We start from the raw sequence: 13209 nt of genomic DNA, 5'->3' as shown, positions 1-13209 counted from the left end.
GCTAAAACTTACTATTCTGAGAGTTATCATGATTTCCACAAAAAATATTAATCAGCTGTTAATCAGTTTTCAACATTGATAAAGAAGTTTCCTGAGCACCAATATAAAATATAAAAGCACTTAAAAGTAAAATCAATCATTTTTAAATGTTACAAGTGAATTTAGGCATCACATCATAATGTACTGTATGAAAAACTGAAATTCATTTAGATATCTGAAAAAGATTTAACTGTGTTTTTAAATTATTAGTGCTTTTAAAAATGGACTATTTGAGCATTAAATCATGACAAAGGTGATCTAGATGTAAAAATATGAGAAAGGAGCATGTACACTAATAAATAACCAATAAATAAAACCGTTTCTAATGTAGGCTGATAGCCGAAATGGCACAACAATTGTGCACCCCTAATAAATCACATTTTATGTTTATCATAAAAAGAGTGTTTTTCTTCTGTCCCGTAGCCCACCTCTAAGAATCGGGGTTGGCTGATCTCACCTCTGGGTGATAACCCCACATGGACGTTGATAGCAGCAGCCATCCCTGCCCTCCTGTGCACCATCCTCATCTTCATGGATCAGCAGATCACCGCTGTCATCATCAACCGTAAAGAACACAAGCTCAAGGTCAGTTGAACACCTAATCCAGCCTATCAGAGCACTGCAGCGGTGCTGGTCCTCATGGTTCTGTTCTGCTGCAGAAAGGCTGTGGGTATCATCTTGACCTTTTGGTGGTGGCCGTGATGCTCGGCGTGTGTTCTGTGATGGGCTTGCCCTGGTTCGTCGCTGCCACTGTCCTCTCCATCTCTCACGTCAACAGCCTGAAGGTGGAGTCGGAGTGTTCGGCCCCGGGAGAGCAGCCCAAGTTCCTCGGCATCCGTGAGCAGAGGGTTACCGGGCTCATGATCTTTGTGCTTATGGGTCTCTCTGTCTTTATGACATCTATTCTAAAGGTACGCTTAGTTTATAGTGCAGAATTGTTTTTTTATAAAATGTATGGAAGTCTACTGTATCATATTTGATGCACAAAAATCTAAGGCCTCTAAATTATCAACATGATCAAAACTTTGCTGAAAAACCTGTTGTACACAATCTACTACATGCCTTCTGTCGTCTGATTGATAGCTTTTAGTATAATTCTAAAAAGTTCCTCCTTTAGGTCATAGTACATTTGTCCTTTAGCTGTGAAATCTTTACTGATTTAATTAAAATAACATATATATTATAAAATGTAAAAATACTTAATATTTCAAGATGAACACTTGCTGAACTGAAGCAATTTAGGTTACTTGATTATCCATACATAAATTTTTGGAAAAATCCTGTTAAAATATATTAAGTTTTATGCAAGTTGTCTGCTACAGTATACTGTTATAAAGATCTCAATGATTTACATTATAAGCTGTCAGAATTTCATCTCACTTTTTGGCCATAAAAATATCAGCAACTGCATCAAATTGCTTATTTTTGCACAGTTTGGGCCTCTAAATAAAATTGAGGTGTTATTTTCCACATTATACTATATGAGCCTTAAAAACCTGATGTATCGAATATGATACTTTATAAAAACATACGGTATTTGCACATTTTAAATATTTATTTGTTTTAATATTTTGTTTAAACTTTCATTTAAACAAAAATTCAGACTATTATTTATGTCAGGCTTTACAGGGTTATTTTTTTTCTCTTTTTTTCTAATTTCTTTATAGTTTATACCAATGCCTGTGTTGTATGGAGTGTTCCTCTACATGGGTGTGTCCTCACTCAAAGGCATACAGGTTAGTGCTCTTTCATATTCACAATACAGGATTGACGGTCTTTTTCATAAAGGCAGCTCAATCTAAGACTGATGAATTTGTGCTCATGTTGTTTGTATTCATTGCTCTGCAGTTCTTTGACCGTATTAAGCTGTTTGGGATGCCTGCAAAGCACCAGCCTGACCTGATCTACCTGAGATACGTGCCGCTGTGGAAGGTTCACATATTCACAATAGTTCAGCTCACCTGCCTGGTGCTTCTGTGGGTCATCAAAGCGACTGCTGCCGCGGTGGTCTTCCCTATGATGGTAAATATAAAGTCTCACCCACTCATATGTACCCTTTACACCTGGCATTAACATGCAATTTGGCTAAAAAAGATCAAATACACAAAAGGCATTTACACTTTAATTCCAATGCATCTCAGATTTGATTGGATCATGCTTTAACACACAAAATTTAAAAAAGCTCACAAGTTAAAAAATGTCAGAGTGCATTAAAAAACTTAATGGGTGCAATGCAGTTTTATCAAGTAAAACCGTAATAAAGTGATACAAGGATACATTTACAAGGAAAATAAAGAACAATAGGTAACATTTTACAATAAGGTCCCATTAGTTAATGTATTAACATTAACACTGAGCAATAGCTACATTTGTTACCGTAGTTATTATTCTTTGTTAATGTTGGTTAATAAAAATACATCTGTACTTTGTTCATCTTAGCTCAGGTCCATTAAATATTAACAGATACAACTTTTGATTTTAATAATGTATTAGTAAATGACCTTAACATTAACTGAGATTAATAAATACTTTAGAAGTATTTTTCATTGTTAGGACCTTATAAGTGTTACCGAACACTAATAAAGAATAAGAACATTTTCAGTCAATATCTAGGCCATGTTTTAGTCCAGGTTAAAATGTAAAATTTTTGAAGTTTTTAAAAAAAAATGCCTATTAAGTCTTCAAGTATTTGGTGCTGTGATGAACGTAGCGAATACAAAAAATGTAATGTCTGTTTGAAACATTTAAATACTGTTCAGAAGCAGAAACCAGCGCCTGCTTTGTTCATGGGGTTACTGGGGTATCGGCTGCATTTCTGCTGTTCCATAAGCGCCATCTGCTGTCAAAAGAGTAACATTCCCCCGTTCTGTGTTATTTCATTAAATCATCGTCTTTTGAAGTTTAATTATCAGGCTATATCGCTGTTTTTTCATTAGAAGCTGTGAAAAAGATGCACTTTTTAGTTCGAGAAAAGGGATTTCAAGTGTAATTCAATAAAATTCTGTAGTACATAATCAGATATTGTTGATTTAAATGTCATTTTTTTCCTTGCAATGTGAAAAAGGCGCAAGAACACAGCACTTTCAAAGTGACATATATAAATATATGCAGCATAACTTCATTATTGCATATTGCTTTTTGAATTTAAATGTTTATTAAACATGAAAGCAAATGTATTACACTATCGGCTCTCGGCTACAGGGTTAAGTACACAGTATACTCAGTTTAACCAAGTTTATTGCAGAATTTACTCAAAAAGCAGCACAAAATTGGATTCGGTCTCTGCATGCTCGTAGATTCCATTTTGAAATGGGGATTTTCTTTTTTGTTAATCTTCATTCAGATTGCACTGCTCATCATCCATTGTTGCATTTTTTTTTTTTTTTTTTTACTCAGTTCTTGTATTCATCTTCTGTAGGTTCTTGCTCTGGTATTTGTGCGGAAGCTTCTAGATTTCTGCTTTACGAAGAGGGAGCTTAGCTGGTTGGATGACCTAATGCCAGAAAGCAAGAAGAAAAAGGAAGATGACAAAAAGAAAAAAGAAAAAGAGGTATTTGATCAGTACTTAGACTGAAATGTTAAATATTGCTCTCCTGTACCTCTTCATTTGCATGTAACATCAGTGTGATGCTTTGTTTTACTTCTCCTGATGATAAGCAGGTTTAGAATGTTTCTGAAGCTCCATCTTAATACATTTTTTTTTACTAAGCACCTTTCTTGTCTAAATGTGTCTGCCCAGGAAGCACAGCGCATGATGGAGGCAGGAAGAATAGAGATCCCCTTTGATGGTAGTGGTCACCTGGGAATCCCTGTGAAGGCCCTTAAAGTCAGGTTGGTGACGGTTCATAAGTCACATCACAGGATCTCTTTTATACTGCTGAATTATAAGCATTTCTTCTCATAAGGCATTTCTTTGTGTGGGTTTCTTTTATAGGGTAACTCTCGCCAAAATGCAACCTAGGGTCTTTTTGTTAATCTACCCGAGGCAAACTTTCATTTAAAAGCATAATTAGAATAGAAACGCCACTTTTAAGTTTGACTGTATTTTTGTTTTTGGTCAAATTGCCTTTTGAATGGGAGTGCTTGTGGCACTACTAAGAAGGCTCAAAACAACATGAAACTTTGCTCGAAGTATCACCAGGGGCTCTGCACATGAACTCAATGTGAATGAACTGACTCTGAATTTTAGTATTGTTTCTTATATGAGGATCCTTTTTCAAATACAAGGTCAATATTGTTTTTCACTAATGACAAAACAACAAATTATCCCTGGATTTATATGGAACTAAGCTTTAGGAGCTTTCCATCTTTACTCTCCTCCCTGTTACGGTGCATTCGGAGATCGACTATTTTTGACTGTCAAAATGCCGGCGGACACAGAGACAGTGAGTTGTTCAAAATCGTTCTTTTTAGCAAACTGTGTACACAAACAATGTTCTCAATGCTCGAGTTCATGTGCAGAGCTTCTGGTGATACTTCGAGCAAAGTTTCACGTTGTGTTGAGCCGCCTTAGTGTTTTAAAAATAGCGATTTTTGATGCTATCATAGAAGTGCCCCATTCAAAAGGCAATTTGACCAAAAAATTAAAATACGGTCAAACTTAAAAGTGGCGTTTCCATTCTAATTATGCTTTTAAACGAAGGTTTGCCTCGGGTAGATTAACAAAAAGACCCTAGGTTGCATTTTGGCGCGAGATACCCTTTAAGCAACATGTGTTGGCCTCATTCAGTAAGTTTTGACCTGTTTCTTTTGAGACAGATCTGACAGTGTAGCCTCCGGCGCCTCGTATGAGGAACACACGAGCGGAGTGGTTGGTCTTTTGCTTATACGCAGGCCTGTTTGTGTTCTTGTTCCTGCATACTCCCTCTTTACAGGGGCAAATTCCAATCTGCGTTTTTGCACCCTTGAAAGGCACTTTGGGAAGGGGACGCCATTGGAAGGGGTGTTACAAACTGAATCCCTTTATGTAGGGCCCTTCCACAAGTCTGTTAGCGAAGGGAACATGTGAAGGTCACCTAAAGGAAGTATGGTCATGTGACCCAGGGTGACGAATCCTCATGATCCTCATGTAGGGAGAGTTTGAGTTAACATGTATAAACAGAGTTATTCAAGCTGTTTTGTGTGATATATTACACACATTTTTGTCAATTTTAAGTTTAAATAAGTTTCATAGGTTAGAAATGTGTTTAATAGTAGATGCGTTAGCTAAATGTGACTACATGCAGGGCCCGAAGAAGAGAAGTGCCCTGTTCCCTCCAAAGTCCCCACTTCAAAGGCTCTCCCGTTCGGAGTGTGTAGGGCATAGGATGCTTTCTTCCGATTGGAATTTGCCCCAGCTCACGATGTTAATCATCACTTATATTTGATTAACACAGAGTATTTTGCACATCACCGTGTGAGTGCATGGTTACGAGTCTAAATCATCTTCTGACAGCTTTGCATTGGTTAACAGTGGTGGGAAACTACAGATGCACCTCATTCAACTCATCCTTTAACAATGCAGAACAGCTTCAGATGATGATTGGTGCTTATGATTTACCTTGAATGCTCAGTAATCGACGTTCCATGTGTAAACCAGTGCTTAATAATATCTAAACAAATTAGGCAGGCCACTGACAGGCTCATTGACAGACTACTGTTTGACTTTGACCAATACACTTGTTAGACTTCACTAACAGGTTTCAAGAGCATTTTACTCCATGTCGGAAGGGTTAACTCTATTTACATAATTATTAGAGGGATTAAAATTAGAGCAGAGACTTTCCTTAAACGTTGAAGTCAAGTTATGTAAATTTACTCTCAAGGCCAAAGTAATCCACATTGTTACACATGGCTCTCTAGATTTCTTGATACTGACTGGCCAATTGTGCAATTATGTGGTAAGATATTTTATGATTAATCATTATTAAAATTATATTCATATCAAATTTGTGTTAAAAGTTAAACCAGAGGTTTCCTCCGTGATGATTAAACACAATTTAGACATACTGTACACTACCATTCAAATGTTTGGGTTCAGTAAGATTTTATTTATTTTTTGAAAGAAATTAATACTTTTTTTTTTTTTTTAAGTATCAAAAGTGACAAATCTTTTGTAACATTATGGCTGTGTCCGAAAACTTAGGCAGCTGACTTGTTGAAACTGATTTCGGACAGACTTCTGAGGCAGCGTACCGGTTTAATAGGATTGTGGGATATCAAAGGCAGTGAAGTGAGTGCCTTCAAAAGGCATCTCAGGAGACAGGAAGTGAAGCTAACATTGGATTCTGACGTGCCTTGAAGCCTTCATACCTTTGAATGCATCCTCCGAAAGCAGCATTTTTAAGATTTTGGACGCAGCATATAAATGGCTTTACCGTTTCAAATAAATGCTGTTCTTTTGAATTTTCTATTCATCAAAGAATCCTAAAATGTATCATAGTTTCCTCAAAAATATGAAGCAGCACAACTGTTTCCAACATTGACAATAATAAGAAATGTTTCTTGAGCAGCAAATCAGCATATTAAAATGATTTCTGAGTAATGATGCTGAAAATTCAGCTTTTCCATCACAGAAATAAATGACATTTAAAAATATCTTTTGTGAAAAAGAGTAACTTTTGTGAAATATTACAATTTAAAATAACAGTTTTCTGTGTTTTTGATAAATAAATGTACACTTGGTGAAGATACTTCTTTCTAATAAAAACTTACTGACAACAAATTTTTAAATGGTAGTGTAGTTTGGTATTATTAAACCACTAGTTGCATTTTAGGTTGCCCTGTGAATGTGATTTTGCTTTCAAAGTCCAAAAAACTTTGAAAGTGTGTTTTTGTTTTGTTTGTTTTTATAAGTAGTACTTTGGGAAGGTTGTCAATTTTGTCTCAGATCTGCTTAGTGTCCTTTTCATAGTTACTTTATCTAATCTAGATGCAATAGACGGGCCTTACAGAAGAAAAACAATTCCAAGAGGTTGATGTTTAGTTTTTAGCAAGGGAGCAAATAAATCTTTGTAATTCTGCTGGTGGAGATGACTTAATCAAACATGCTTTGATTGCTAACATGACATATTGCTTATGAACAGGGATGCACATAACTGGATCTGCTCATCATATTTTTTCACAACACTTAACATACATTTAAGACTTAATTTAACTCATTTAACTGTGCTTGCGAGGATACTCAACAAAATGGGCATTTTTGCATGATTGCGTGTGTTTTTGTCTGTTCAAGCGCCGTCTGAAGCGGCTTTCTGTGGGCACGAGTGTGTCTCACACAGACAGGAGATTCACAGACGCGCGTGCCAGTAGTTACACACTGTGTTCTCTCTTATCACGCACGAATGGTTTTAAAGCATTTGCTTAAATTAGAGCATGATCATATATTGTAATGCTAGCCAAAGGATGACGAAAAAACAGATACTGCGTTAATTGCGTAAAATATTTTTGTTAAACTGAAAAAAATGTATCGTGTGCGTTAGCGTGTTAATTTTGACAGCACTAATAATTAATGAACACACTTGTTATCATCATGATTGCCAGAGATGGAGAAAAGTCCTACTCCATTAAAGGGATACTCCACTTTTTTTGGAAATAGGCTCATTTTACAACTCCCCCAGAGTTAAACAGTTGAGTTTTACCGTTTTCGAATCCATTCAGCCGAACTCCGGGTCTGGCGGTACCACTTTTAGCATAGCTTAGCATAGATCATTGAATCGGACAAGACCATTAGCATCTCTCTCAAAAAAATGACCAAAGAGTTTCAATATTTTTCCTGTTTAAAACTTGACTCTTCTGTAGTTACATCGTGTACTAAGACCGACGGAAAATGTAAAGTTGCGATTTTCTAGGCTGATATGGCTAGGAACTATACTCTCATTCCTGCGTAATGATATGACGCAGCGCCTGAAAATAGTCCCCAGCTCAGTAACTTCCAACGTGACCGGGACTAAGTTTGTCTAACCTATTAGACCTATTTTCAGGCGCTGCGTCATATCATTACGCCTGCTGCACTCATGGTACGGCAGCAAAGTTTCTTGATTATTACGCAGGAATGAGAGTATAGTTCCTAGCCATATCAGCCTAGAAAATCGCAACTTTACATTTTCCGTCGGTCTTAGTACACGATGTAACTACAGAAGAATCGAGTTTTAAATAGGAAAAATATTGAAACTCTTTGGTCATTTTTTTGAGAGAGATGCTAATGGTCTTGTCCGATTCAATGATCTATGCTAAGCTATGCTAAAAGTGGTACCGCCAGACCCGGAGATCGGCTGAATGGATCCGAAAACGGTAAAACTCAACTGTTTAACTCTGGGGGAGTTGTAAAATGAGCCTATTTCCAAAAAAAGTGGAGTATCCCTTTAAGTAAACCCTAAAAATGTTGGTACTCAAAAGTGCTTCCCTCCACGTTTTCTGCTACGCATCTGCTCACCAGTTATGTGCACCCCTGCTTATGAACATCATTACGACACCATTCAACGCTCACCTCTGAAATAACATGAAGGGTCTGTGCTGGGAGGGTTTGTCTTTTGTACATCTGATGTTTTGTTCCATGCTTTATTAATCAAATGGCCATCAAGCACAGTGCTGGTGAACCAAAAGAGATAATAGTGTGATGAAGTGTGGCCGACCAGCCGTAAGTGCTCTGATGTGTCTTCTCTACAGCATTGACCCCTCTGTGGTTAACATATCTGATGAGATGGCCAAAACTGCTGTGTGGAAAGCTGTTGCCATGAGCTCTGACAGTGCCAAAGTATTGAAACATAGTGCCAGGTAGCCATTCCTAACCTCTGACCTCATCCCTGTTTTAAACACTTCTCACATCACAATACTCTGCTTCCTCTCATTGCTTCAATGCACAGCCTGTTTCCTTGTCTAGATGTAAAAGCTGTTGACCTGTACATTTGAAACAGTAAAGGCCTGTTCATCAATTTTTCATTTTAATGTACATCATTGCATTTGATTCAGTGCAAATACTTTGGTAATGATGGATTTATAATAATGTAAGTATTTTTTGGTTAAGGAATAAAAAAATACATTTAGCCTCATTTGTAAAAAGAAAAACTTTTATATACAAAAGTAATATTTATGCATTTTATTGAAGTATATATTTATAAAAGTTAAGTCTTAATAGTTGTCAAGCCTTATTTTGATATTTTTTTATTTTTAAATAAACAAAGAAATGTTGTTATATTTGTATTCAATTAAATGTATAATTTATTTCGACATATACATACATATATGTATATATATTCACACACACATACAACTTAGACTTTTATATGTTTCGATTAGACGCATTTGTTTTCATGTGACCAGGCCTTTATCTATTGTTTAAAAAGTATGCGTATGTGAAAAGTTTGTGTGTTGGATATGCTTTTGCACATTTCTGATGTATGACATCATCTAATGTGAGACTGTATGTTGCTAGTATGGTGGTGTGATAACATTCAGGAAAATTGTGCTAGGTGACTTTTATTGCAAATGTTCCCTTCATCTTTTCTCTTTGTGTCACAGTGAAGAGAAGACGGCTTGCATTAATATCAACGTGGAAGACGAGCAGGGGGATAAATGTGTGGATGAAGAGACGTCAATATGAGAGAGCTCACCGTGGACACCCTGCGGGGCCCTTCCCAGAGTCCTCTAGTTTGGAACAGTGTTGCTCTGTTCTGTGAGCCCTACCAACCTGTCTAAGCCAAGCCAAAGTTAGACGTGCCCGATAGAGGGCTGAGAAATGAGTTCCAGGTATATTTATCTAAGTTTCTATTTTTAACCACACCAACAAACCCTTTTTTATTTTGTACGATTTGTTTTTAATATGAATAAAGCACCAATTTTTCAGACATAGGTTATGTTATGAAGAACCCAGGCCTCTTTGGTTTCATATTTGATTTTGATTTTATTTTTCTCAAGATAGATATAAAGACAAAGCCTTTTAGAATTAGTTTTACACTCAAAAATCCTGTTTTTCACGGTACCGCGGTTTTCAAGTCATCGCTTTAAGATGATTTTCTTTTCAGCACATTAAAATGCTGTTTGTTGCAGAGTGCTGCTATTTAAAAGAAACAAATGCACATATGAGAAAATGTCTCATTGAGACCAAAGGTAGTGACATTCAGCTGCATGACTGACCTTCCAAACTGTTTCTGGAAGAAAAAAAAAAGAAAAAAACGTGAAAAGCGAACACTTTAAAATGTCACACGAAGGACATAATAAACCTGAATGCAAAATAAATTATTATTATTGTACTTTAATTGTAAAAATGTCATTCCCACTGACGGTCTGACAGAATGCTTGATGATTTATGTACACATACTATATTAAACCGGAACAGTTGATAGCACAGAATGAGAATAAACTAAACAAACGATTACATTCGTTCTTACAGTCACTCTGAAAATGAATAGCAGGTCAGGACGATTAAAACTAGATTGTGTTATAGAGCCAAGCAATATCAGTTTTGCCCCCATTTTTTTTCATGTTTACATGGTTTCTTTTTTAGTGTTATGAAATAGAATTTTGTATTGTTAGTACTTTTGATTTGTACAATGTGTTAATCAACTAATTTATTAACGGTCATTTAATGGTCAAGTATGCGGAGGCGATGGGGCAGAAGGACTGCTGCAGTGTTGTTAGCCTGTCATTTCTTTCCTCTTCTGTTAGCGCTGTTAATGAGCACTTTAGGTAGGCTTGCCATCACCACAACAACTTATTTAATCTAGAGCAGTCTCAGGAAACTTCTTTTTTTGCACTCTTTCGCCACACTACTTCATCTCCTCAGTGTTTCAAGATCGCATGTCCTCCTTTATGCTTTTTATTTGATGAGAAATGTCTTTTAATTTGAACACTGGACAAAAAAAGTGCAGCCTCTGCCCCCCCCCAACTCATTTTTAAAAGCTACAGATGTTGAAGACCCTTTTTTGCAATATTTATGATACTCCAACAGAGCAATTGCCATTTATTTTATGTTGTTTTTATGTATTCTTTCAAGTTGCCAAGTGTAGTTGATTTGGAATGAATAGTTTACTTGCAGTAGTGAACTAGCTTACTGTCCTCATGCTTACACCGCACTTCATAAATCCCACAATGAAAATGAAATACCTCTGACTACTACATGTGAAGGCTCTCTATGATTGTTTTTTAATCAGTAGGTTGTACACTTTTATTCTTGCAGTAAGTTACTTGCTAAATTTGATCAGTTAATGTTGGAGTGCGGGTGGGAGTAATACTGAATATCTGGAAGACTGTTTTGTGTCATACACCATTAGTATCTTACTGTATAAGCCTCACAGTAGGACTCTGAACAAGTATTGCTGCCGTGGTGTTCTGAGCTTCTGTCTGCACAATGTATAATGTACTATTTCAGTTCAGACAGATATTTCCCTTGTGAACTGGCCAAATCAAGATTTAAATAGGAGATACATGGCATTTGTACAATACACAAACAACGGGAGAGAGTTGTCTTTTGTAATGAAGTTGTTTATTAAAGCAATAACTGTTTCTGTTGTCTTTAATCTGCCGTGTGTTCATTATTTTTTTCGATGTTTCCCTGAATAGTCTTAATGATACTCTTACACTATGTAACTTTTAAAAAGTTATTCAAATGGGAGTGAAAAAAAAAAACTCTTTCATCTTTCAAACTATCTGTTTTATAATTTCATAAAACTATAATGATTTAAAAGCTATTTCAGAGCTATCAGGACGGATTTCGCAGGAAATTGCATTCATACCATGATTCATACCCGTTTCGCCGGTTCGTCACATCATATCCATACACGGAGAAAAGTAGTTCCGGCTTTGGGTAGCACGAAGCCAAAAGTTTGTCACAACGAACGAGAAAAAATGACCAAAACCCTCATGAATCTCCGGTTAATTATATATATATATATATATATATATATATATATATATATATATATATATATATATATATATATATATAAACCCACACACACATTTAAATACTTTTATTTGGATCTGAAAGACATTACAAAGAAAACAAGATCCAAATACTCTGGGAAGAGTCTTTGACAAGGTGACAGATCTACAATTCATGGCTCACATACGTGTACGGGTCCTTCCATTTATGATACTCAACACATTAAGGATAAACAAAACATCTCCGTCTCCATATTTGCATGCTCCCTATGGTGGCTGAAACAGAGCAGAATTTTGCAAGCCTTTTTGCCTCCTTTTTTTGCATCCCCCTGATCACACTCTTATGGACATGACCCAAACGTCCAAATACCAGAATTATTAATCTACAGTTGTATCTAAGTTGGAGAATGAGGTCTACCAGAGGTTGATATTTCAATAGTTTGGAATAGTAGCAAGTATCCATATACAGGACACACACACACACACACACACACACACACACACACACACACACACACACACACACATATATATATAATCTCGAACCATTTTCATGTGTGCAGATTGGAGCAGAGCCGAAGCAAAACCCAAACAATGATCTTCCACAAGAAATATGTAGTTTTATTTTTAGTTAAATAGTGTAGCTTTAAAGACCCCTTTTCATATAAGTTTAATAAAATGTAAGACTTTGTCAAATATATGTCTGCTCTTGATAGCAATTTACAAACAAAAAGAACTGTGGACTGCTTCACCAGCTGAATTAACTGGCCACATTGTCCAGTCCAGTTAACTGTCACTCCCCTTTTTGAGAATTGACATTAAAATGCACTATTCAAGCTTAAATGGTTGTAATTCAAGAATGCTTTGGAGTATAGACCTAAGTTTGGGAAAAAATAGCAGATTATTGCTGAAGTGAAAGCACTTCAAAAAATTCAAGTATGAAAAAGTTATGGAAGTTTAAATTTACATTAAATCAAATATAATTTATTTAATATTTTTTCTTTTATATGAAATATATATTTTACAAAATGTTTTTAGAAAAAAAAATTACTTTAAAATCAAAGCCATATATCTAACGAAGTTGTGTTATAAATTTGAAGTTGATATCACAAAAATTGATTTTGTTTAGGCGTAATACCAGAAATAGCCACCGGGTGCCATTGAATTCCATTGAATTTAATTGTATGAATTCTGCCATAACAAATTAATACATTTCTGTCCAAATAACACTTCTGTCACAAATTATGGAACCTTGAGACTCAGACCTTTCTGACAATATGTGTTTTGTCAAGATTAGAAAAGTTTTTGATC

The 13209-nt window shown here is 35.9% G+C and overlaps 1 protein-coding gene across 5 annotated transcripts in view; it reads left to right on the top strand.

Annotated features, from left to right (window-relative positions):
* slc4a7 (solute carrier family 4 member 7) overlaps window positions 1-11534 on the top strand; it is a 48108-nt gene extending 36574 nt beyond the window's left edge. For 3 of the 5 annotated variants that reach the window (XM_084384972.1, XM_084384971.1, XM_084384974.1), the window contains 8 exons: window positions 463-624; window positions 699-950; window positions 1707-1775; window positions 1888-2061; window positions 3458-3589; window positions 3779-3870; window positions 8686-8793; window positions 9538-11534. In XM_084384972.1, coding sequence (XP_084241098.1) covers window positions 463-624; window positions 699-950; window positions 1707-1775; window positions 1888-2061; window positions 3458-3589; window positions 3779-3870; window positions 8686-8793; window positions 9538-9619 — 1071 coding nt within the window. In that variant the 3' untranslated portion in view covers window positions 9620-11534. Of the gene's footprint in view, window positions 1-462; window positions 625-698; window positions 951-1706; window positions 1776-1887; window positions 2062-3457; window positions 3590-3778; window positions 3871-4797; window positions 5152-8685; window positions 8794-9537 lie in introns of those variants that run through there. The other 2 variants (XM_084384973.1, XM_084384970.1) reach the window with 2 other exon arrangements.
* Window positions 11535-13209: the final 1675 nt, after the last annotated feature.

This window comes from Rutilus rutilus (genome assembly GCF_951802725.1).
Source record: "Rutilus rutilus genome assembly, chromosome: 17".
NCBI classification, from domain to species: domain Eukaryota; kingdom Metazoa; phylum Chordata; class Actinopteri; order Cypriniformes; family Leuciscidae; genus Rutilus; species Rutilus rutilus.
This window is presented reverse-complemented; position numbering and strand designations above follow the sequence as displayed.